General features: G+C 41.2%; 3 protein-coding genes across 4 annotated transcripts in view; all 3 read right to left on the reverse strand.

Moving 5' to 3' along the window:
• Positions 1-4,158: 4,158 nt before the first annotated feature.
• On the reverse strand, positions 4,159-9,136 carry PSMA4 (proteasome 20S subunit alpha 4). Of its 2 annotated transcripts, none has more exons than XM_053469551.1 (9): positions 9,019-9,136; positions 8,159-8,183; positions 7,556-7,598; positions 6,941-7,103; positions 6,312-6,389; positions 5,518-5,606; positions 5,258-5,388; positions 4,906-5,029; positions 4,159-4,416 (listed from the first exon to the last, which is right to left on the reverse strand). In XM_053469551.1, exons 2-9 carry the CDS (start codon positions 8,159-8,161, stop codon positions 4,262-4,264), a joined length of 786 nt encoding a protein of 261 aa, XP_053325526.1. In that variant the 5' UTR covers positions 8,162-8,183; positions 9,019-9,136; the 3' UTR covers positions 4,159-4,261. The 2 variants fall into 2 exon arrangements, with proteins under 2 accessions (XP_053325526.1, XP_053325527.1); XM_053469552.1 differs by having other exon boundaries at positions 8,159-8,203; positions 9,019-9,124.
• A 737-nt stretch (positions 9,137-9,873) lies between these two features.
• On the reverse strand, positions 9,874-14,683 carry C6H1orf87 (chromosome 6 C1orf87 homolog). The gene is made up of 7 exons (XM_053470343.1): positions 14,241-14,683; positions 13,717-13,858; positions 12,929-13,026; positions 12,783-12,844; positions 10,823-10,887; positions 10,443-10,623; positions 9,874-10,034 (listed from the first exon to the last, which is right to left on the reverse strand). The coding sequence occupies exons 1-7, from the start codon at positions 14,351-14,353 to the stop codon at positions 9,874-9,876; spliced, it is 822 nt and encodes a 273-aa protein (XP_053326318.1). The 5' UTR covers positions 14,354-14,683.
• A 3,374-nt stretch (positions 14,684-18,057) lies between these two features.
• Positions 18,058-23,933, reverse strand: part of LOC128500391 (FRAS1-related extracellular matrix protein 1-like) — a 53,759-nt gene continuing 47,883 nt past the window's right edge. Inside the window, exons 29-34 of the mRNA XM_053469524.1 lie at positions 22,296-22,445; positions 21,062-21,297; positions 20,259-20,423; positions 19,156-19,271; positions 18,959-19,044; positions 18,058-18,290 (exon numbers count right to left, since the gene is read on the reverse strand). Coding sequence (XP_053325499.1) covers positions 18,079-18,290; positions 18,959-19,044; positions 19,156-19,271; positions 20,259-20,423; positions 21,062-21,297; positions 22,296-22,445 — 965 coding nt within the window. The 3' untranslated portion in view covers positions 18,058-18,078. The remainder of the gene's footprint in view (positions 18,291-18,958; positions 19,045-19,155; positions 19,272-20,258; positions 20,424-21,061; positions 21,298-22,295; positions 22,446-23,933) is intronic.

Consider the following 23,933-nt stretch of genomic DNA (forward strand, 5'->3'; position numbering starts at 1 on the left):
TGCTGCGCAATGTAAGATAATAAGAATTTGTTTTTAATCTCTGTGTTAAGGTTAAGGGTTTTTTTTTTTTGTTCCTGGCTAAATCTGAATCTGAGGAACATTTGTTAAGTGAAAGCCATCGCCTAGCGATTGTTTACATTCATCAGCACGCGGCTTCTGCGTCTTGTCAGTAATTCAGACAAAAAAAAAAAATATTAAATCAGGTTAGAAAAATGTTAAAGCAGAATTTCATCCGCTAAATAATGCTTGTAGCAGCCAATCGGTGGCAGGGAAGCCCTAACATTGAGATCAATGGGAGCGCTTTCCACGCATGCACATAAGGGTCTGATCAGATCCCTGCTCGTTGTGTTTGCCGATCCAGAGAGCTGCCTGGCGGTAAATATATCCCTTCACAGGACAGAGCAGGAGGACGGGGCGAATGTACACGGAATCCCCCCATACATTTGCAGTAGTGACCCCCCCATAAATGTAAAGGGAGCTCTCAGCTATCATAAGCATTAAAGTGCACATGACGGCTGGAGTGCCCCTTTAGCACCTTCATTTGCATCATTCTATTCTTTGGCCACTAGATGGCATTAGACTGAGCGCTGTATGTTAACCGCTACCTCCTGCTTACGCACAGGTTTAATATGTTTTTGGTTTATTTGCATCCAATAGCATTCTTGTTTTCGCTTAAGGCGATAGTTTTGTTATTATATAAACCGCCCTATTCAGGCATTTTACATCTCCATATAACAGCAGCATTAAAAGACCAAAAGAGCAAGTGACGGAATGTCAGCAGATGTATAGATTATTGAAGTGGATGAGAGGCACTGGATGAAGTCCGCAGAGTGCTTTATTATCAGCTAACCTGTCTGGAGAGTCATGATTTGCACAATATGCAAATAGAGTGATTCAAATTTGCATACAGGGACGGATGCTGGTATGACAAAGGTATAGCTATATATATATGTACATGGTATGATTGGTTTTTTTTCTTTTTGATCTATACATTTCCTTGTACAGCAGACAGTTTAGGGGATCCCCTTAAAGTTTTGGAGGGATCTCTTACTGTAAACTGTTAACACTTCTCAAGGCGGCCCTCATCGGCACTTCCAGACACCAGTGTGAATTACCTTAATCTTCCAATTCACATGTACTTATTCCTTTATTCATACTTAATAGAAGAGGGATTTACAAAAAAAGCTGATTGTTCCATATTACCTGTTATTTGGTTGTATTAGTTTATTTTTTAATTAAGGTTGCAGTTCCACTGAATTACATCTCTGCTTTAACACAGGTGATCTTATCAAAAAGCTACATATGCATAAAATGTTTAAATCTTTTTATATATATATATTATATGAATGAAATGTCTTGAAGGTACGTAGTGTCGTGTCTATCTGGAAAAGAACCGATGTGTTAACTCATTGTGAGATGATGTCATCACGTGGCACAGGGCAAACAGGTTTGCATTTCTGTTGATCTGTACACTTACCAGCACAATGTATAGGTTTACATTCCATACAGCAGTCTCAAACACTCTAAAACAGTGTTTAGATGACTTTATCCCAAGAAGGGGATACACGCTACCTCCCACCGTCTAACCGCCTGCGGTCTCTGCCAGAGAGTATATTAAAGGTGCTGTCCCACCTGCCCTGCTTTATTCAACACTTCCATAAATACAGAATCCCAGGCTATTCCCATTCAAAACGGTGCTTCATTTATAATTGTTCAGGGAATGCTTAATTGTCACGTGACACAAGCAGGAAGTTATAGTTGGTTACCATAGAAATGGAGGCTTTAACCCTCAGGTCTAGCGACCTGATAATACACTGCATCAAAATGAATCTGTTTCATAGACACACATAAAAAGCTGGGGTATCGACGGACCTATAACGCCTATGATTCTCAGCCAGCACAACTGAACGCATTGAATTTGACAGCAGAGAAGAACCTGCAGTCTGTATAAAAGTATTAAAGTTTTTGTATCATCCTGAAAATAATCTCGCGTTGGTTATTTTGGGTCGGTTTGTTTTATGGGAAGAAAAGAATTGCTGTAACTTGAAATATAACTTTTCAAATGAAATTCCCTTTGTGTGTATTTTTATTTCATGATTATGAACGAACCCACATTTCACTAAAAGCTGACGATATACATTTAAAGAGACTCTCCCAGAATGAAATTGCTTTTGGCGGAATTCTATAACTGCAGACATTAATTTTAGTAGGAATGAACTCTTTAGTGACAATATTTTTTACATTTATTATTTATCTATGTTTTATATATGGCTGTCATATTCTGTAGCGCTGTACATTTCAGCAGAAGAGCATTTCTGATGTTTTCATTACGTCCACCAAATTATAAATTGTATATATGAGGAATATACAGGGATATAACGGGTTATAAGGACGGGATTAGTTATACGGGGGGAGAGTATATAATATAGAATATGAGGAATATACAGGATATAACGGGTTATAAGGACGGGATTAGTTATACGGGGGGAGAGTATATAATATAGAATATGAGGAATATACAGGGATATAACGGGTTATAAGGACGGGATTAGTTATATGGCCGGAGAGTATATAATATATAATATGAGAAATATACAGGGATATAACGGGTTATAAGGACGGAATTAGTTATACGGGCCGGAGAGTATATAATATATAATATGAGGAATATACAGGATATAACGGGTTATAAGGACAGGATTAAGTTATACGGGGGGAGAGTATATAATATAGAATATGAGGAATATACACGGATATAACGGGTTATAAGGACGGGATTAGTTATTTGGCCGGAGAGTATATAATATATAATATGAGGAATATACAGGGATATAACGGGTTATAAGGACGGAATTAGTTATACGGGGGGAGAGTATATAATATATAATATGAGGAATATACAGGGGTATAACGGGTTATAAGGACGGAATTAGTTATACGGGGGAGAGTATATAATATATAATATGAGGAATATACAGGGATATAACGGGTTGTAGGGAAGGGATTAGTCATACGGCTGGAGAGTATATAATATATAATATGAGGAATATACAGGGATATAACGGGTTATAAGGACGGGATTAGTTATACGGCCGGAGAGCATATAATATATAATATGAGGAATATACAGGGGTATAACGGGTTATAAGGACGGAATTAGTTATACGGGGGGAGAGTACATAATATATATAATATGAGGAATATACAGGGATATAACGGGTTATAAGGACGGGATTAGTTATACGGCCGGAGAGTATATAATATATGAGGAATATACAGGGATATAACGGGTTATAAGGACGGGATTAGTTATACGGGCCGGAGAGTATATAATATATAATATGAGGAATATACAGGATATAACGGGTTATAAGGACAGGATTAAGTTATACGGGGGAGAGTATATAATATATATGATGAGGAATATACAGGGATATAACGGGTTATAAGGACGGGATTAGTTATACGGCCGGAGAGTATATAATATATAATATGAGGAATATACCGGATATAACGGGTTATAAGGACGGGATTAGTTATATGGATGGAGAGTATATAATATGAGGAAGATACGGGATTCGATATACTGCCGGAGAATATAAAATATATAATATGAGGAATATACAGGGATATATCGGGTTATATTATATACTCTGAATTGAAATATATTTATTGTAGAAAAATATATTTCACACAAGCAATCAGCCATCAGAATCCCAGCTGAATCAAGTAGCGGAGGAACAGTCGGCACCTACAGGCTTTTGTTCTCTGGGGGACCTAAAAGAGTCAAACATCACTTTATAGACAGGACCTTTATTTATTTATTTATTTCTTTTTTTGAGCGGCTAGTAGTGAAGAAGCTTTAACCCCTTAATGACAAAGCCCGTACATGTACGGGCTCAAAATGCATTGTTTTCAATGGGTTTAGGGAGCGCCCATTGTCCTTAAGGGGTTAAGAACATGTTTTGGGTCTTAAAATAATATAAATAAGGACTATTTATAAAATATTTACAGAAAAGGGTTAATTGTGGGTAATTAAGGCGACTGCACAAGATTCGCAGCCAGAAAGCGGCCAAATCCTAATCTTAAAATTCTAAAACAATATTACAAAGAACCAAACAAGTGGAGGATTCTACCAGTAAAGATTACAAATAAAAACTAGTTTCACTTTTCTTTTTATTTAAGAATTACAAAAAAAAAACCCAAACTGCTGTAATATATAAATGTGCGCAGACATTAACATTTTTTTTCTTCACGAAGTTCATTTGTCTTTTTCTTTCTGTTCTTTTTCCTTCTTCTCGCGTTCGATTTTCGCTTCTTCTTCTTCGTGTCGTTTTATTAGTTCTTCTACTTCTTTCTGCCTCAAAACCCTGATCTTTGTTTTTCCGTTCTCTCTTGTCAATGTGGCGATTTCCACTGAAAATAAGGTGAGATGTGAGCGTAAATCATCTTCATTCCTGCGATAAGACTTCTCGCCGTTACATTGTTCCTTTTTATTTACGATTTATTTATGCATTTTCTCCAACATAAACCAAATTTTCATTTTTCAAAAACCAAGTACAAAAAATGATGCACTTTAACCCAATGTTGCCCGTGACGGGATTGTCCGTTACAATTAATTTTCTTCTATGGAACCGCGCTAAATGCTTTATAGAAGGAGGTCTAGTAAAGTATCTCTGGAAGCAATTGAAATACAATAAATGATTTTAAATAAAGAATGATTATATTTATATATTAATACGATTTATCAACTTTTCATAGAAAATTAAGTGTTTCTCAGAATATACACTTTGAAGCAAAAAATAATATTTTATTAGTATTAATAAGTGAGAAAAGTTAATTTTTATTTAAATAAATTAAATGTCCTTTCGCACGGGAGGATAACGCATTTCACAGGCCAATTACCTTTTTCAGCAGACAATTTGCTAACATCCATGGTCTTGTTGAGGACTTTAACTGCTAAGGCAAGCGCTGACTTCAGAGTCATCTCGCCTTCCTTGTAATCCTGTTTCAGCATCGACACGGCTGCCTACAAAAAAAATGAATGATAACCACTTGTTTATAAGTAACTACCTATAGAATTTCCTCAAGACACTTTAATGCATGTGATAGCTAAGAGGTCCCTTTAAATTTACCCACTGCCCCCTTTTAAAGTACGTTCACGCATTGTACTGAATCAAGTTTCATTGCCTGACGTCACATAGGCCATGACTTCCCACAAGGCCAGTAGAAATGGGCTCATCCACGTGGCACTTACCGCGCTGTTATTTCCGATGCACGTGGCTTTCCATCCTCCGTAATTGCCGCTGGGGTCGCTCTGGTACAGCTGAAAGCCATAGTGTTTGTCCCAACCGATGTAAAGAAGAGAGACGCCGAACGGGCGCTTCCCTGGGGGGGGGGGAAGCATAAGTGATCGGCCAAAATAATGTAACCTAAAACGCCCATCGTCCAGTCACTCTAAATTGGGCTATAAAAGAATATCACAACAGAAAAAGATCACGAGAGGACGCTAATCACCTCCAAACTGCGTGTAAGCCTGTTTGATGTCACAGAGAGCGGTCACCAGCTGCTCACAGGGGATCGGCTCCTGGTACTGCAGCAGGTACCTAGAGCACAATAACACGTACATCGTCACCTCCGCGCATATAACACAAAGACATATACTACTGTTCATAAGTATGGGGTCACGCAGCTGTTTTCATGGGAAACATTTACATTTTGTGCTGTAACAATAATCGCACAATTTAAACTTAAATGAATGATGGGAGTGATAAAGGGCCATTGGAGCACAGGAGTGATGGGAGTGATAAAGGGCCATTGGAACACAGGAGTGATGGGAGTGATAAAGGGCCATTGGAACACAGGAGTGATGGGAGTGATAAAGGGCCTCTGTAACCCTACGAAGAGATTCCATTAAAAATCAGCCGTTTCTAGCTACAACATTTACAACAATAACCCCATCAGTGCTGGATTTCTGGTCCATTTCATGTTAATTTAATGGACAGAATGTGCTTTTCATTCAAAAACAAGGTAATTTCTAAGTGACCCCAAACTTTTGAATACTGTTGTGTTGCTTTATCAACAGACAGCAATTAAAATATAGTAAGCAGAGCCTACGTTGTGTATCACGTGTGTTAATAACACATACCATAACGCAGTCCGTACCGTCACACAGCCCATGACTTACTTTCTATTGTACGGAAATATAGGACTCACATTTTATTTTTAAAAAGTATTGATTAAAAAATATATTTATCAATGCCAGTTAACCCTTTGCTTCAGGTCTAAACATGCACAGAATCTCCCCTTACCTTTGAGCGATTAATCGGAGTTCATTTGTCAAAACGTTGGCATCTGACGTGATTCCAGCAACACTGCAAGCCATATCGCTGAAAGACACGGAATAAGAACATGACATTCTCCCCGCTAACACAGACCAGGAAGGAGCCTGCGAAGGACAACCGCGTATCTGAATATTAAGCTGTGGGGTGTATTCACTAAACAGAGTCTGCTGGGGATTTCAACATTGCAGCTCCTTGATATCAATATGCAAAGTAATGAGGCCAAGCCCAACGAGCTGCTACTGCAGGAAGGGCCACTCTGGCCCTGCACGGGTTAAATCAGTGAGAAGAAATCCCCCCACATTGACTACACATTAAATCACGCACAGTAATATCATGGAGGTGCCAAGACTCTCCTCAAAAGCACTGGGAACTCTGAAGTGGAAGCTCTAATGTAATGTAAAGAAGTTTTATTTTACGGAGGTTAGTAGATAAGTGGAACAGCCTCCCAGCAGAAGTGGTAGAGGGTAATAAACATGCATGGGATAGACATACAGCTCCTGAATCTAAGACGAGACCAATGACTGATTAAGGTCTGAGTCTTTACAGCAGGAGACGTCGGCCGTGTGTTTCTATGAACGTTCCTCCGTATCACTCACTCATTCAACTTGTATATCTTCTCTGAAAAAAAGACCTCGTCGAGGAGCTTGTGGATGTTGCGTCTCTCGGCGGCCAGCAGAACGCCGTCGTTTGCCAAAATTCCCAGGCAGGTACCGGCGTGACCGATGGCTTCCATGGCATATTCCACCTGGTACAGGCGCCCTGGGAAAAGGAAAAGATAAAATTACTGCAGCATTCTGCGAAATACAAACATTTCTTACTTTTTATTAAATACTCCGGTATTTCTAAAAATTATGAGATCATTTTACCGGACCTGTGTTTCAGAGAAGATGGGGGGAGCGAGAAGACGGGGGGAGCGAGAAGACAGGGGGGGAGCGAGAAGACAGGGGGGGGAGCGAGAAGACAGGGGGGGGAGCGAGAAGACAGGGGGGGGAGCGAGAAGACAGGGGGGGGAGCGAGAAGACAGGGGGGGGAGCGAGAAGACAGGGGAGCGAGAAGACATTTTCTTTAAAATGGCATAAAACTATCAGGATGCCCCTATAATCAGTACAATACGGTAAATAAAACTAAAACGTACTGCCTGACGGAACCGCGTGAAAGTGAAAGGGAAAGTAATAAACGCCAGCAATGTTTTATATCTGTAACGAGCGTACCTTCCGGGGAGAATATGGTCGTTCTGGAGTCATACCTTCGAGACTGTCAAGGAAATAAAAATGATGTAAATAAATGCAAAGTTTCTCTCAAACCGACCGCCTTAAATATTTTGCTCGAAAGTAGTTGAAATAAATGAAATTCAATCTGTTACACCTTCTTAGAGCGCAGCGTCAGCTGCTGTATTATATAAACTACATAAAAAATAACATTTTTACTTTTTATCTCTGTCTTTAAAGACAGTTGACATGACTAGTCATTAAACCTTACGGAGAGGGTAATCTGCCTCCCAGCATAAGTGGTAGAGGGTAATACAGTGAGGGTATTAAACATGCATGGGATAGACATAAACGGCTCCTGAATCTAAGACGAGACCAACGACTGATTAAGGTTTGAGTCTTTACAGCAGGAAAAAGGGGTGACTAGATGGGGGCCGGATGGGTCATAGGGAATGGTGTACAGCGCCGCATATAAGACAGGCGGACAAATAATTGGATTCCTTAAATGCCTTAAAACATTTTAAACCAAATGAGCTCAAAGCGGTGAAAGGCGCCCCCCGGCCTGAGCGCTCGTACGATCCCCCCGAAGCTCCCCGTCACACTCACCATTCTGCCGTCTATCCGGGGGGGTCTGCAAAACAGAACACAAAACTGTAAGACATGAAGAGTTACACGCGACGGCGTATCATAGATCACTGCGCATGAATGCGTCCAGACAAAAGGGGCTTATACACTAAAGGGAGAGTTGTGTTTCGGCTGATTGCTTTGGCTATACAATATGGGGGGTAAACCCCAGCAGGGCCAGCCCTGAATCATGTATAGTTAAAGCAGAGAGATTTCTCCATTCTTCTCACTGTTGAATCCTACATTAAGCACCAGCCGCTTATAATGAATAGTGAAGCGGGGGAGTCGGGGGCCACAGCTCTCCTGCCGGCTCTCCCCGAAGAGACCCCCCCAAAGTCCCCGACCCCGCAGAGCAACCGGGCTGCAGGTCCAACAAATTCCGCCAACCATCGGTGACATTAACCTGCTAAATAATAGTAAATCAGCCCTGCGGCACGCGAAGGGTGGGTTACACGCGTGTCATGGTCAGCAGAAGTAACCCTTGAAGTGCTGGGTGGCTCCATAATAATCACTTCTTAACACAGAGGTCAGATTTACAAGATTTTTAACCCATTCAGTGCCAGAGGACACACGCAAAGCCCTGCTAATAACACAATGAAATCGCTTTTACTCAAGAAAGGGTTAATCCAGTGCCCTATATAGGTCTGCTGGAGAAGCCTCACTGTGCTGTATGGCAGTGGTAGTGCTGACAGGAATGGGTTTCCCGGCAGCGGAGGCAGAGAATGCATTGTCATAGTGTTCCGGACTGGGATACCCAGGAGGCCTGGTTGGTCCTATCACCCTAAAGCCCGGAGGCTGCAGTATCCGGGGGAGCAGGGTGTCGTGTGCCCCCGCTGTCTCACCGTTAAGAGTAGGTAGTCGGTCTGTGGAAAGTAAGGGGTCTCCGGCAGCCGGCAAAACAGCACAACCCAGAAGCACACAGACTTTCCGCTATGGCCGCCCGCACATGCGCACACAAGCTCCGCGTCTGGCAGCGCCGTGACGTCCGCGAGAAGAACGTCAGCGCGCCGCAGCAGTATGGGCAGAGGCCAGAGTAGCCATGATAAGCTTGGGAACACAGAACGCGTCGAGTACTAAACACCAGAGCTAGCATTAGGCCACCTAACAGTGTCTCCATTACCTATTGTACGTTCATCTTCTCGGGGGTCACCAGGCAATACGCTTGATGCTAAAAACATGGCTGCAGTGGTAGAGCAAAAATATCATAGCTGAGGTTATTTATAAGGAGCAGCTCACGCTTCTGTCTGGAGATGCCTGTTACTCGGACGGCTTATAACTTATGATCTTTGGCCATTCGAAATGTTTAAAAGTTTTTGAATTTCCATGGGGGGGGGGGTTGCACATGCCACTTCCTGACTTATTTTGCGGAATCTTATAATCAGGAAGTTGTCAGGAAGCGCTACTCAGTCCAAATAATAAAAGCTCCCTTCCATCCTGGAGAAAGAAATCTCACGCACCTAAACGTCTTTTAATGCTTCTGAAACATTAACAGATATATTTTTATTAAAAGTTATTTATTTCCTTTTTTTTATATAGAAAATGTTAATTAACAACACGTAGCTCCATACCGTCTAAATCTCTGCTATTTGCATTAATAATAACATATTAATCAAGGGACCGCTTCTGATGAATGATCACAAATTAAGGGACCTGTAATGGGTAACGTCCTGACAATGATGTCTACCGTACATCCCCATTTATAGCTCCTTCAGATACAGTAGCGCAGGCTCCAGGAGAACTCCCTGTCCCGAGTGACACTTCTGAAGAGCTTCCTCAATTTTCTCGGCGCTCAGACTTAAGCGGTAGATGAGGTTGTAGTTGTGAATAAGTCTCTTTGCTCTCTCCAGTTCCACCAGTCCTGTAACGCAATTCGGTCTCAAATTAGGTGTCTTTGCAATTAAAAAGTGTGCTTAACCATTCAAAATAGGTCATTATCAGCATACCACCCTCCTGGAGAGGCAGGGCTAGCTGTGTAGAGGTGTGGTTAGCCATATGTTGGGCAGCGCTAGCCACACCTGTGGGCAAGGCCAGCCCCAGGCTACCTTAAGAGAGATGAAAGTAGGCGGGGCAGTGGGCAGGGTAGTGGGTGTGACCAAACGCTGAGTGACCCGGAGACACAGAGAAGCTCCGCTTCACCCGGAGACTCCAGGTCAAACCCTGGGAACGTACATGATGTATAAGGGCGCTGTAATTACGCCCTTTGTTAATTAGGGGTTAATTTTCCTACAGATATTAGCCGCTCACACGTTTATTTCATTTATTTTACCGCTGTTTTGGATTTCACAGAGCTGAAGAGCATTTTCTAGTTTCTTGAAGCGATCTATCCAGGGCTCCCGGTCATCGGAATTCCGATCTTCGCCGAGATGTAAAGCAGGCTGGGAAAACGGTCTGACGTTTGGATTTAGACATCTGCTCGTCAAGAAAGAACGTTCCTCGGGCTGTTCATCCTGCGAACGGATCGTTATAGGCATAGAATTATTTATCCTATAATATATATATAATATATTTTTTTTGTGATATAAAATGTTATAATGGGGTATATTTCTTTGATGAAGGTATATTTGCAATATTATCTGACTGTACGTAATGTGCATAAAATAAAGACCATATATCGCACAATTTTCTCCCTATTTTGATAACTAATACCAGGTTATCATGTTGAATAATTTGCGGCCCCTCGCTTGTCTCTGAACCGCCATCTGTTGAATCCCCTTAAAAAAAAAAGACAAGAAAAAAACTGAATCAAACAACTTTATTACAGATTATAGTTCCTTAAAGGGACAGTATCATTTATTAACATTTATTAACACGTAGACCTCTGTATTAATGATCCTTACATGTGTTCTAAGTAGTCAGTTTAAAAAACATACCTAAAACATACCTAAAAATAGCATTATTTTACCATTCCTAAATAATGCAGTATTGTGGCTGTTTAACCTTTTCTGTCCTTTAACACTTTGACTGCCAGAGAGTTCTCTCCCCACCTATAGGATTCAACTTTTTCTAAGGGAAAAATAACCTTATAAGTTTATTTAGAGTTTGCATGTATGATATATATAAAGGATCCATCATTTCTACTAATAGAACCTCATTGAAATGTTTACACTGAAAAAGAATGTTCGCACGCCCTACTCTACGTACATCACGATGACATCATGATGACACTAAGCGCGAACTGCAGTGGAGAATAGGTTATTCGCATCTGGTGGCAGATGGTGATGTCATCAGTGAGTCAACCAATGAAATCTGTTGAATTCCATTAACCGTTCTTCTAGTATAACATAGGCTCTCTTTTCTGTGTCAAGTGGTCCCGCTTTAAAAGCAATTATTGTTATTTTATATTGATTTATATAGCGCCATCCTATACCGCAGCGCTGTACAAGGGGAGAACAGGACATAACTTGCAGCATGCAAAGATAGAGCTCAAGGAGCTTACAATCTAGAAGGGTCGTTTTCCCAAAAATAACAGCTGTAGTTCCTAATAAATATTTGTACATATTTTTGTAATTTATTATTTCACAAGGACAATCCCTCGGAAAATAAGAACATTATTATTTCCTAATATATGTTTTTTTTTTTTCCTAAATAATGATTTTTCAGTAGCTTAGCCAATGAGACATAAGTGTGATTTATACAAAACGGGACAGATTGCGGTATACATTTTTAATGATGAAATACATAAATAATCAGGATGAATGAAGTGCGCGCAAAGATCATTTGGCAGCTACTGTGTATCCGAGCAGATGGCGGCCGGTTCAAGTCCAGATTTCGGAAACTGAATCCATTCCAGCTCTCGCAGAAGCGCCGAGTCTCACAGACGCCGCGCGTCGCTATCAGTATGCTGCAGACAGTCACATCTTGCCTCGTAAAATACTATCCTCTGGTTTAGGAGGGCATGGTGGGGTGGGGGTGGGGGGGAATGGGGCATTTGCCGCACTTGGAAGTGGAAATTTCATATGGTAATAGAGATCGGTTCCATAAAAATCATTGTGCATCATAATCATTTTGTGTTTCTTTTTTTATGGGACCTATATATAATCGGGGGTCCTCTTATCAAGCTAGATTGTAAGCTCTTTGAGCAAGGCCCTCCTCACCTGTTGTCTCTGTTAGTCAATTTGGTATGTTACTACTTGTTATGTCCTGTCTACCCATTGTACAGCGCTACAGAATTTGATGGCGCTATATAAAACAATAAATAATAATAATAATCAAGCCCCTACCCCTGTATGAACCATTTATGCCATTACGGGAGCATCAGTATGTACAGATCATTTTTTAGGTTATTTTTTTTTAGGCTGGAATGATAAAGCATCATTTTGTGATTGTTCGATTACATTTCATCAGTCTGTAATAATGTATCGTTAGGTCTGTTTATACGACGCCAGATATTACACACAGGATTAGATCTGGTAAAAGTGTAAGAAGATGCACTTGAGATTCTTTGTTGACGGTGGCACTTTAGCTTTAATTTTACCCCTTCCTTCACAGGACACATCTGGGGTAACAGCCACTAATAGAAGATAAAGTCATAGCCAATATATCTCCTACGAAATGTTGCCCCTATAAGTAACAAGCAGTATATATACGGAAAGAAAAAATGACCTACGTCTGCCTGGAACATGGTCTTCATTCTTAACCTTCTTCAGCAAGTCAATGAACGCTTTCCACCTAGGAGTTAATAGAAAGTGTGTAGCTGACAGTGGCCGGTGGATAGATTTTGATGTTATAAAAAAAGTGATAGCAACAATTTACCGAATTTTTCCTCTTTCACTGTAATTTTTGTCATTAAGAATGGCTTTCAGGAGGGCGGCGGAAATTGCGACTCCGTAAGATCCACAAACAGCTTGAAACTAAAAGAGGAAACATTGTTACTTTGGGTGGGGGCTTTTTCATCAGTCGTTCTAGATACATTTAGTTGGTTCTTTTCGGAAAAATAGGTGTATAGTTGTACCCAGGGCCGGCCCAAGACAAAATGCCGCCTGGGGCGAAGTTTAAAAAAGTTTTAGCAGTTTGCTGGTCTAGACAAGCAATTGTTGCTGCCCATCAATCTAGGAAGGGTTATAAGGCTGTTGGAACACAGGAGTGATGGGAGTGATAAAGGGCTGTTGGAACACAGGAGTGATGGGAGTGATAAAGGGCCATTGGAACACAGGAGTGATGGGAGTGATAAAGGGCCATTGGAACACAGGAGTGATGGGAGTGATAAAGGGCCATTGGAACACAGGAGTGATGGGAGTGATAAAGGGCCATTGGAACACAGGAGTGATGGGAGTGATAAAGGGCAATTGGAACACAGGAGTGATGGGAGTGATAAAGGGCCATTGGAACACAGGAGTGATGGGAGTGATAAAGGGCCATTGGAACACAGGAGTGATGGGAGTGATAAAGGGCCATGGGAACACAGGAGTTTACAAAATTAACCCCGTCTGCGCTGGATTTCTAATCCATTCCATGTTACTTTAATGGACAAAATCTGCTTTTCTTTCAAAATCAAGGAAATTTCTAAGTGACCCCAAACTTTTGAACGGTTGTGTATTTACCTTTTCAGATGGCAGCAAACCACATCCGGACTGATCCTTCTGCACTAAGCTTTTTGTTAAGGACTCAACGCCATGCAATCCACTGAATTCCTTTGATGTTTGGGCAATGATATCTACGTCTGCTTCATTTTCATCCAGAGAGCTAAAAAGGGAGTAAATCGCAGCACATTATACAATAATATGAGGTCCTTTAAAATATATTTTTTAGTTGTGAATACATAATCATACAATATACACTTTGATGCATGCTTAATTCCTCTTACTGTATTACCCTCTACCACTTCTGCTGGGAGGCTGTTCCACTTATCTCCTTCCCTGTCGGTAAAGTAATATTAAATGATTTAACGCCTCTTTTTTTGCTGATGTAATAGGCGTCCATGTCAGCGGCACACACAGACCACGTGCAATAACGCAGATATGGCAATAACCAATTGGAGGGGACATTGACCGGTAACAGGGGACCTCTGCCATCGAGCCATGAGATCACTTTAAGAGCATGAACCCCTTTTAAACATTTTGCTTACCAGGTTGATTTGTCCGCTATGTATCTCACATATTTGCTCCCCACGATTTTTACAACTACGTCTGGAATTGGGTCCTTTTCTGTACGAACTTTCTTCATGCGAGCGATGGGCATAAAAATCCCCCAATAATGGACGCTCTATATCTAGCTTCGGTGAAAGGGAAAAGAACCTTTGAGATACACCTGAGACAATATCGTGTAGCAAATGATTACGGTCTCAACAGCAGGGAAAAAACTCACTAGACGGGCCGAACGGGTCTGATCTCTCGGCAAATTCTATGTTTGACAATTCAAAAGCCTCGCTTCTCAGCCGATGATTGTGTTAAAGGGACAATGATGTTGTGTTGATCGCCCTCCTACCGTCTCAGTGTGCGATTAGGAAGCCTTTATGTTCCTCTTAACGTAACATATGAGGCATCTTCCTCCGTTTCAGTTGAGCTTTCTTGGTAATTCCAGCAATGGAACAATTGGTTTTACTGTTGGGTCCTTCCCAGTTATTCCAGTTACTAAGGACGCAAGGCGGGGAAGGTAAATATAAAATCAGACACACGCTGCCGCGTAACAACCACACGTGGACAGTGCATCACTGGCTGAGCACAGGCCTTTTGGTTTAAGAATGTCCCTGCTTAACCACAGGTGTGATTAGTACAGTGCTAACCTAGGAAGGGTGGCCACCGCCGATCTGAAAACTATCCCTGTATAGGGGTTGTGGAACTTGGCTAGGGTGACCATGGTTCCCCTAGCCAATCAAGAACCTGTATTGAAAATATTTATGCAAGGGCAGCAATTATATGTATTTTTATAATTGTATGCTGCTGGCTATGATCACCCTATAATGGGGGGATATTTTATATGTTGCTACGGTAACTAATTTTCTGTAGCAACATATAATTCCCACACAAAACGGAAATCTAGAAATCTGGTGATTAAAAAATGTAATGATCATAATTATTAAGGTGTCTATTTTCTCAGATGCCATGTTATATACCCTGTTCACCACTAGGTGGCAGCATCACCCATTGATTTGATCACCAATAAATTAAATGTTTCAGAGGAATTGATAGATTGTAGAATTGTAGAATTTGTTGGTAGAAAGGAATTACAAAGCTTGTTCTTTCTCTCTGTTTTCTACATAAAAAATGGCCACATTTTCTGAACCAGCAAACTTTTAAAATAAAGAAAATAAGACCCTTTCAAAACGTTAACCCAATTATTACGGATCATTAATAATTTGCATGGGCTCACCTGTTATAAGTCTATATAGAATGGATCTAATTATTGGATCTTTTAACGTAGAGTCTCGGATAGGCACTCATTCGGCACAGAATGTAAAATAGGTCACCTCTAGATGGTGTCACCCAGAAGATCTGCCCTTTTTAAAATTTAGATTCTCCTCTTGCCCAATACCACGTGAATCTGCCCCATTAACTCTTACAATCTTCTCCTTGGCTCTCAGAATCTGCCCCTTCATCCGGAGAATTTACCCTTCTTTTTGCACGGCGACCCAATAAAAGCTATCAACTACAACTAAACACTCCATCTTCTCTCCTCTCAGATCTTGGCCAGAACCCTTAGCCCTGAAAGTCTGCATAATTAGTTTTGATCGGGAATTGCCGTATATTTCACTATTACAGCCCAAGAGCAAGTTCAGAGCAAGGAATTTCAGCAATCCTCAAGGTGGCCGTATAGGTGTAAAAGACACGTAGAATGTGAGATTATGGCGCGTGTCACTATATAGCTTTGACCTTTTCAAAATTCTGTAACACGACGGACCGACCGGTTAATACAAGGCATTCATTTGGGGGTCTATAAAAAATATATATAATCTGAAACATACATCAAATATATTGTTAGCAAAAAAAAAAAAAAAAATCAAGCGTATGAGTTGAGTTTGAATACCTTTGATAACCGGGTACCGAATTCCAGCAGTTTGATAAAAATGACCAAGATCTTTCTGGAAGTCACAAAGATGGTTAGACCGGGCAAACAAAGATTGGTGGATGTGGACAGTTGGAAGTAGCGGGGCAATAAACCATTAACGTAACCGTCCCAGTAACATTGTTGCGATTTGCCCCCTCTCGGGTTTTTTGCTTGCTAGTCTCGTGGCTGAAGACCACGCGTAAAAGCAGATACAATGTTACGACTAACAAGCTGTAGCGGTTCATCCATACAGATCATCATAGGTCCAAATGGGACGGGGTCCCAAGAAACGAGGACAAGTATCTCCATCTCTCTTGTCCTGCTTCTTTAATGAGATCAGGTTTATTTTGGGGTACATATATCTCTCCCCCAACTTATATTAGTTCTTATATTATTATTATTATTTTTTATTTTTATAGCTACAGTCTGGATGACCCAAACAGGAGGATTTGCAGCCTTCAGACCGGCAACATCACCCACCGCCATATTGTCCAGCATATTGTGGGACCGGAACATTAAATGCCACCACAATATGCTGGACAATATGGCGGTGGGTGATGTTGGGTCGCATGAAAAGCTTACATGTGCGTGAAAAACTCTGCCATTGCTTTTGCGTGCGCTATTCTGGGACTAAATAGACAAAATGTAAAAAATCAGAGCTTGACGCAAAGAGCCCCTGACAACCACAACAACAAAAAAAGTGATTTATTCAGATAGATGAAGCTCAGTAATATTTTTTTACAGCCAAAAAGTGAAAAGTACAATGACTTATGCTTACTATACATCTCTTCACAGTGCTTTGTATCTAATGTGTAGGTAACAGTAGCCATCACTTCTAAACGAGTTGGTTTCCCCTGTCCCTGGCAATGAAAAGGTTAATAATGATGGCCTAAGGTTTCTGATGGTCTGGATGTATTATGGGGAGCAAACAGAGGATCTGAGTAATTATGACTATTTTTTATTTGATAATTATCTTATAATATGCCGATTAATAAGGCTTTAGGCTGCCGTCTCCGGCTCTTCTGCTGAGAGAATATATTACGGCCCGCGGGCGAGATTTAGTTGCTCTGCATTCTTGGTTAAAGTGACCTTTTAAAACGCGCCGGCCGTAAATCCGCAGTCATCACTTTAGTGAATATGCTCACAAGCCCCAGATGAATACACAAGGGTTTTGCCTTCATTCATGCTCTTTGTAAAACTCGCCTAAGCGAAGCCACTCGAGACGACATTATGAAGACCACCGCAGAAGAATGGCATTGTTCGAGGGGTTAAATACTTTCAAAGGGTCCAAGTCCGAGTCTGTCCAGTTCCTCACCGTTTGTGGGTTGTTTGGAGACAATTTGACACTCATGTAGGAGCGGAAAGGGCAATTTAGGGGCAAAAGAGTCAAAATGGAGAGTTTGGATGAGGACTGGTTGAATGATAAGGATGTCCCTGTCTCGGGTCCTTTGGCGCAGGGCCACAGATCTCAACGAGGACATTTTTGCTGGAGGTCTTAAGAAACCGAAATTTGCATGGCTACAAAACTAGCCTAAAACATGCTTATTTGGGCAAAATTAGGTAATTACAAATTCTGTCTTCTTTAAGGTCTGTGGCAAGAACCAAAAATGTTATCAAACTTGTTTGCCCCCCCTAAAAAAACACTGATTTGTGATTTATTGTAACAGTTTTATGATAAAGCCTGAAATGTGAAGAATTTAAGTTATACAATTAAGAATTTTGTGTTGCAATAAATATACCGTAAGACACCTTTTTTTGTCTCACTAAGACACTCTTGAAATGGTACATTAAATGCAAACTTCATGTTTTATGACGTTACTGCGCTTCAGGGGAGGAATAACACCAGCCTTGCCTTTATTACATTGAAATGGTGGTGGAATCATGTATTTCCAATATGATAAAGAGGGGAAGAATAGTCTTTATTGTTTCATTAAAGGAAGAGAGCAAATATATCGCTCTTTGGGACCGGAGTCACATCTCCTCGTCACCCATTCCTTTCTTCTCCAAGCAAGAACACATCTCCCTTCTCCAGGTTCAGCCAATTGAGGTTCCACTTGTTTTAGAGTATTAAAGGTCACTGGTCGTCCGTTAGTCCAGGACCAACCTGGACTGTCTTCTTCAGACTTCATCCCTAAAATGAGAAAGAGTATTTGAAGACCCTCTGCCAACACCATGGATGAGCCCAGTATTGAGACGAGGCATGTAGCTAAAACAATGTAGTTCCTTTTCCTCCCCTGATGCCCCTCTTTCCTCCATCTGAAGCTCCTCTTTCCTCCATCTGATTCCCCTCTTTCCTCCATCTGATGCCCCTCTTTCCTCCATCTGATGCCCCTCTTTCCTCCATCTGATGCCCCTCTTTCCTCCATCTGATGCCCCTCTTTCCTTCATCTGATGTCCCTCTTTCCTGCCCTGATGCCCATCTTTCCTCCATCTGATGCTCCTCTTTCCTCCATCTGATGCTCCTCTTTCCTCCCCTGTTGCCCCTCTTTCCTCCATCTGATGCCCCTCTTTCCTCCATCTGATACCCATCTTTCCTCCCCTGATGCCCCTCTTTTCTAGGAGCTCAGAATGTTTGCTGGTTGCTGAGGGTATCGCAGGGTTCTACACGATTCGTCTAAAAGCTTTACTCACCTAAATAACTATTAAAAAGCGACATTAAAGTCCCTGTAAAAATAGTAAAAGTAAAGTCCTACCTTCTGCCCAAACTGTTTAAGACAAACGTTCCCTTCTTTGTCCATTAGAAATGTTGGGAGTTTGGGGACAGAGGTTGAATAACAAGAATATAATTTATTTTCTTACCGATCCAAAATGGCCTTTTGTCTGCGTATTTCCAGAGCCATTTCATCTCGCTTTCTGAGTTCACGCTTGTTAAATGACCATTAAATCTGAAATATATATAAAATATTTATATTAAAAATATATATAAATGACCAATCTTGGACCAAATTCAACAGAGATACAGTAACGGTTTAAAGGAATGAAATCAACGTCTTTACGCGTCTTTGCAGGCTCTTTCTGCATCCTCCCAAGTGGCGTTTCGTTGGGGTTGATGATGGTAACAGTATCCCCCGTGACGAGTCCATCCCGACGGGCATCTCCCGGCCATTTCATCCTATATGCAAAATTAAACGTACGGTTTATTTATTGAGTTAAAACACAAAAACTACATTAATATAACTAAATATTCAAAATTTTAATTATTTCATAGGTCATCTCTATGTGCCTAGAACTGACGTTTATTATATCTGCCGAGGACCCCCTTTCCACTATACGTAATAGGTAGATAGGGGGTTTGGGGGGTAGTGGGAAGATCTTTAAGGTATGTTGAGTCTCCTCTATAATAAGAGTTGCATATATATATATATTACGTGTATAATGAAAATGACATAATCATTGCTATGATCCTGCGGGTGTTCTCTGTATCGCCCCGACCTGCCACATTATACACGACACTTATCCTAATTCCATACTCCTACCCTTAATTGGAACCTTAATGCCATCCTAATGTCTATATTCTAGCTCAAAACTCTAGATCCTAACCCTGTCTACCCTTCGTTGACACACGATTCGTTAGCTTTACACGGCGGCTTTTGTCGAACAACTTTTTTGTGGCTTTTGAATGTTGTGGGGGTTGAATGTTGAGTGTTTTGGATGTTGTGGGTTTTGGATGTTAGTGCTACAATGTAACATTTTATCATGGGGACAATCCAAGTACAATGGAGTCGGGAGAACAGGTCTAGATGTTAGAGATAAAATGGAGCTGGAGAATTCAATCCCTGAATTGATGGTGCACCGTATCAGGGTCTTGGTGGTTGTCCCATCCAAGAAAAGGGCAGCGCATAGAGATACTTTGTAAATAACAGCAGAAGGACTTCGCAAGTGATTGAACTTGAGGCGTGGAGAACGTCACTCAATCAAACTTAACACCAAGACAATGTTTTCGGGATGCAGATTCATGGTGGGATTGTTCACAGTGAGGGATATTTGTGATGTGTGGTTAATTAGGAGGGAACAGTGGAGATCTGTCTTTGATTAAGGGTTGTAGTGTTAGGGCATCCGTTGAAGACACCTTTGGCCACCACCCCACCTGTCCGCTCACCTGTTGGGCTTCATCCTTTAACGGAAGCTGGGAACCCAAAGCAGCAGAGAAACCCCGGAACCCCTCATCTCCGTTTGTGAGGGCCAGCGACGCATCAGGTACCAGCCACACGGTGCTTCTCCTGACATTCTGCTGGGGAGCGTTCATAGACGAGATCCCGTGATACTGCGTCAACAAAAATTGCCACCGCCATTATTAAACCGTCCAAACGGCCGCTACTCCTCGGCTAAGGTATAAGCATGTATAGACTGGGCAGAAAATACTAAACCTCCTATAATTCACAAATCATACGCAGCAGACAATTAAAGAATGTCTCTGGAATAACGGATCTGCATTCAATGAACACGTACATCATCGTTACAAAATTTACTTAAAATTCATATAGTTTGGGCATTAGATAAAAAATATATACTAAAAAAAAAAAATGGATGTTGGCAGGTAGCTGAAGAACAAGAGCTCATCAAACCTGTTACGGAATGATACAAGCGCTAAGTACGACTCTTACCGGCCCTTCAAATAAAAGCTTTAATCTCATCAGAGAGCCCGTGTCATCTTCATCACAAGTTCTAATTAAATAGCCGCCGGGGCTCAAATACTCTTAAGAGGTAACGTGAACCGATAGCTCAATTTATATCAACCACTTAGAAAACCTAGATGGCGGTAATTAGATAATTAGATTTGCGCAATAATCCATATAGGTTTTTCATCTGCTGGGAAGAAAACTATCAATTAAGTCTGAGTTATACCTTCCCATTTATAGCCTGGCTTATTAATGCCGTTCTCAGAACGTTAAATTAACATACAAGGACGCTTTTCCCGGCGAGATGCAGATGCTGCCCCGGCGGCCGGGGGGCCAGATCAGTGGCGATGGTCGGCGGCAGACGGGAGAGGCGGCTTCGAGGAGACTGTCCTGCTCTATTAGGGAGTAATATTTGGCTGAACTTCCTGGACGTCTGGATTGTTCCGCCGACCCCGTGTCTTCTTGAAGGATCCGGAGACATTGTATCTCCTGTTCCGGATTCTTGCAACCTGCACTGACCTGTTAACAAAAAAAAAAAAAAAAAAAAATTAAAATGATTTTATGCCATTTCTTTTTCAATCGCAACATAAAAAAAGAACAAAAATATTTTCCAAATAATAAAAAAAAAAATAATAATAATAATAATATATATTTTTTTCTGATTCAACCCATTTTAGGATTTTTAAAGAAGCGTTTATATGTTTTCATGTCTTCAAAATGGTAAAAGAGATTTAATTATGTAAATCGTGCTTTCTCATTTACACCAGAAATGTCAGTGGTACTGGAATAATATGCATTTTTTTTAACATTTTTTTTTATGTGTTATTAACATAATAATAATAATAATAATAATAATATATTTTATAAATGATTATTATATAATACAATGCGCAGCATATATTGTAATTTTCTCAAATCTTAAAATATTTTTTTTCAAAATTGGTAAATACTGAGTTTTCACAAATAAGTGGGACAGCCTCCCGGCAGAAGTGGTAGAGGGTAATACAGTGAGGGGATTAAACATGCATGGGATAGACATACGGCTCCTGAATCTAAGACGAGACCAACGACTGATTAAGGTTCGAGTCTTTACAGCAGGAGAAACAGGCGACTAGACGGGGGCCGAATGGGGGCCGATCTGCCAGCAAGTTCTAGGTTTCTAGATCCTTAGCCACAGGGTGTCACTCTTGGCTAGCAATTGGCCAAATCACCGGAAATCTCATGATGTCTCGTCTACGGGACACTTCTGCTCGTTCTCAGATCCACATCAGCCGTTCTTGTTCATTTCAAAAGCAGCAGATGAGCTTCAGCCATAAAATCGAACCCCCCCCCCGTCCCACAGATTATTGCACCTCAATGGGAGTCACAGAGGGGGAATACACACACTTACCCCCACCCTCCCATTTATACATCAGATACACACACTTACCCCCCACCCCCCCTATGAATAATGTCTCTATAATAAACCTTATTTTTAGCCATTTCTGGCTTTTTTTTGCCTCAGGGGGCGGCCTCACCTCCTCTCGGATCCACGATATGGACTGTCGTCTCTTTGGTCTTTCCCACTATGGCATTTTTGGGAGATTTTACTAATACCTTGAAAACTTCACGATTTTCTTCCAAGCCATCATTTTTAATATAAACATTCCAAAATTTAGTTGAAACGCCTAGAAAATAAAGTAGAAGAAGATTATCCCGGGGAACCCAATCTGTGTCCGACATTTCAAATGAATGGGGATCGTGGGAAATGTGTCACTTTTTTTAAAAAATTCACGAATTTGAAATACATTTAGCTGGCATTGTATAAAAATCGCACGTAGATTCGCAGTTTTTTCTGTACAAACTGGCTTTATAGCGCTTCCTATAGAGTTTAATTGAATGCTGACCCCTCGGCGAGGACCACACCGTTGATTTACGAGAGCTATTTTATTTTGCTGGAAATCGTCGAGATGAAGAAGTTAATGACATACCGGCAATTGGATTATAAATTACAGATCAGCAGTTATTTGGAGCGGTCGGAGCGGCCGCAGTGTTTCAGAGCGTAGGGTTGGCTATAGGACCTGGGCAGATAACGGGGTGACAACGTAGGACTACAACTCCCACAATCTCCACCGAGATGGCTGTAGAGCAGGGGCGCCTTAAAAATGTCGACCCATTCCCACAAATACCCTCCAGCGCGAGAGGAGAGGGCTTACTGGGGATGGTCAGTCCTTGGTCATCCAGTCTACAGCAAGGAGATAACCAGTGGAACAAACCCTTCTCCTTATCCATATGCGCTTTGAGCACAGACATTGGAAGTGGAGAGTTATGACATCATAACTCAACATCTCGGTTTCCAGGCTTATATATGAAGAGTAGAGGAAGAAAGATTCATGTTGGTGGAGGTGTACTTGTCTCAACTCAACATGGAACCACCAACGGAACCACCAAGGGTTTCAGCCCAACCAGGCCCTACTTGGGGAGCCATTGCTTCAGCACCCAACAAGACTCTTATTTTTACACCACTGGCTGGGGGTGATAATTCAAGACATATATATATATATATATATATATATAACATATACATACACATTGGGGGCCACAATCATGGTGAAAAAAGTCAATCCAGACCAGCTGAGTCTTTCCAGCACACGCTAACCATTATTGTCTATAGGTGGAGGGGTCATAGAGGGAGCACCAAAAGGATACACTTAAAATTTGACATACTTTGTTAAGGAGGTGGATTTTTGGTTTTAGATCACTAGTTTTTGATGAATAAGGAACATTCTGACCACGTTAAAGAAAAATACAATGAATCGACTACAGAGGTGTGAATTCTCTGCATCTCTCCTACGCGACATATTTCTAGAAAATCCCTCTAATTGTACAGATTTTCAGACGAGTAATATAATTACAAATAATTTGCCCAAATGGCTAATAACGCCGCCTTCCCCCCCGCGCTGGTTTATAGAGTCGCTCGATTCTTTTCCTTTAGTAACTCTCGTGTAACACCTGCGACACCAGTTCCTTCCGCTCTCCAAAACAGATGTCCTCTCGAAGTCCTGATGAGTCAAGCGATCCCCTCGCTTTCGGTTTAATGAATTTTTATGTTCCCTGCTGAAAATCAAAGCCTCGCGCGTCGGATAGAGCAGAAAATAAATAACGCCGGCTAAATG

This window comes from Spea bombifrons, chromosome 6 (assembly GCF_027358695.1).
Source record: "Spea bombifrons isolate aSpeBom1 chromosome 6, aSpeBom1.2.pri, whole genome shotgun sequence".
Classification (NCBI taxonomy): Eukaryota; Metazoa; Chordata; class Amphibia; order Anura; family Pelobatidae; genus Spea; species Spea bombifrons.

Excerpts from the sequence above, each read along its gene's own strand:
- C6H1orf87 (XM_053470343.1), bottom strand. The coding sequence starts at position 14,353 with ATGCCCATCGCTCGCATGAAGAAAGTTCGTACAGAAAAGGACCCAATT. Across the intron at positions 10,624-10,822 it reads TTATTCAACATGATAACCTG|GATGAACAGCCCGAGGAACG; the intron begins GTATTAGTTATC and ends ATCCGTTCGCAG. Across the intron at positions 10,035-10,442 it reads CTGTGAAATCCAAAACAGCG|GACTGGTGGAACTGGAGAGA; the intron begins GTAAAATAAATG and ends ATTGCGTTACAG.
- PSMA4 (XM_053469551.1), bottom strand. Across the intron at positions 5,607-6,311 it reads CTCCGATTAATCGCTCAAAG|GTACCTGCTGCAGTACCAGG; the intron begins GTAAGGGGAGAT and ends ATTGTGCTCTAG. Across the intron at positions 4,417-4,905 it reads CAAATTGTCTGCTGAAAAAG|TGGAAATCGCCACATTGACA; the intron begins GTAATTGGCCTG and ends CCTTATTTTCAG.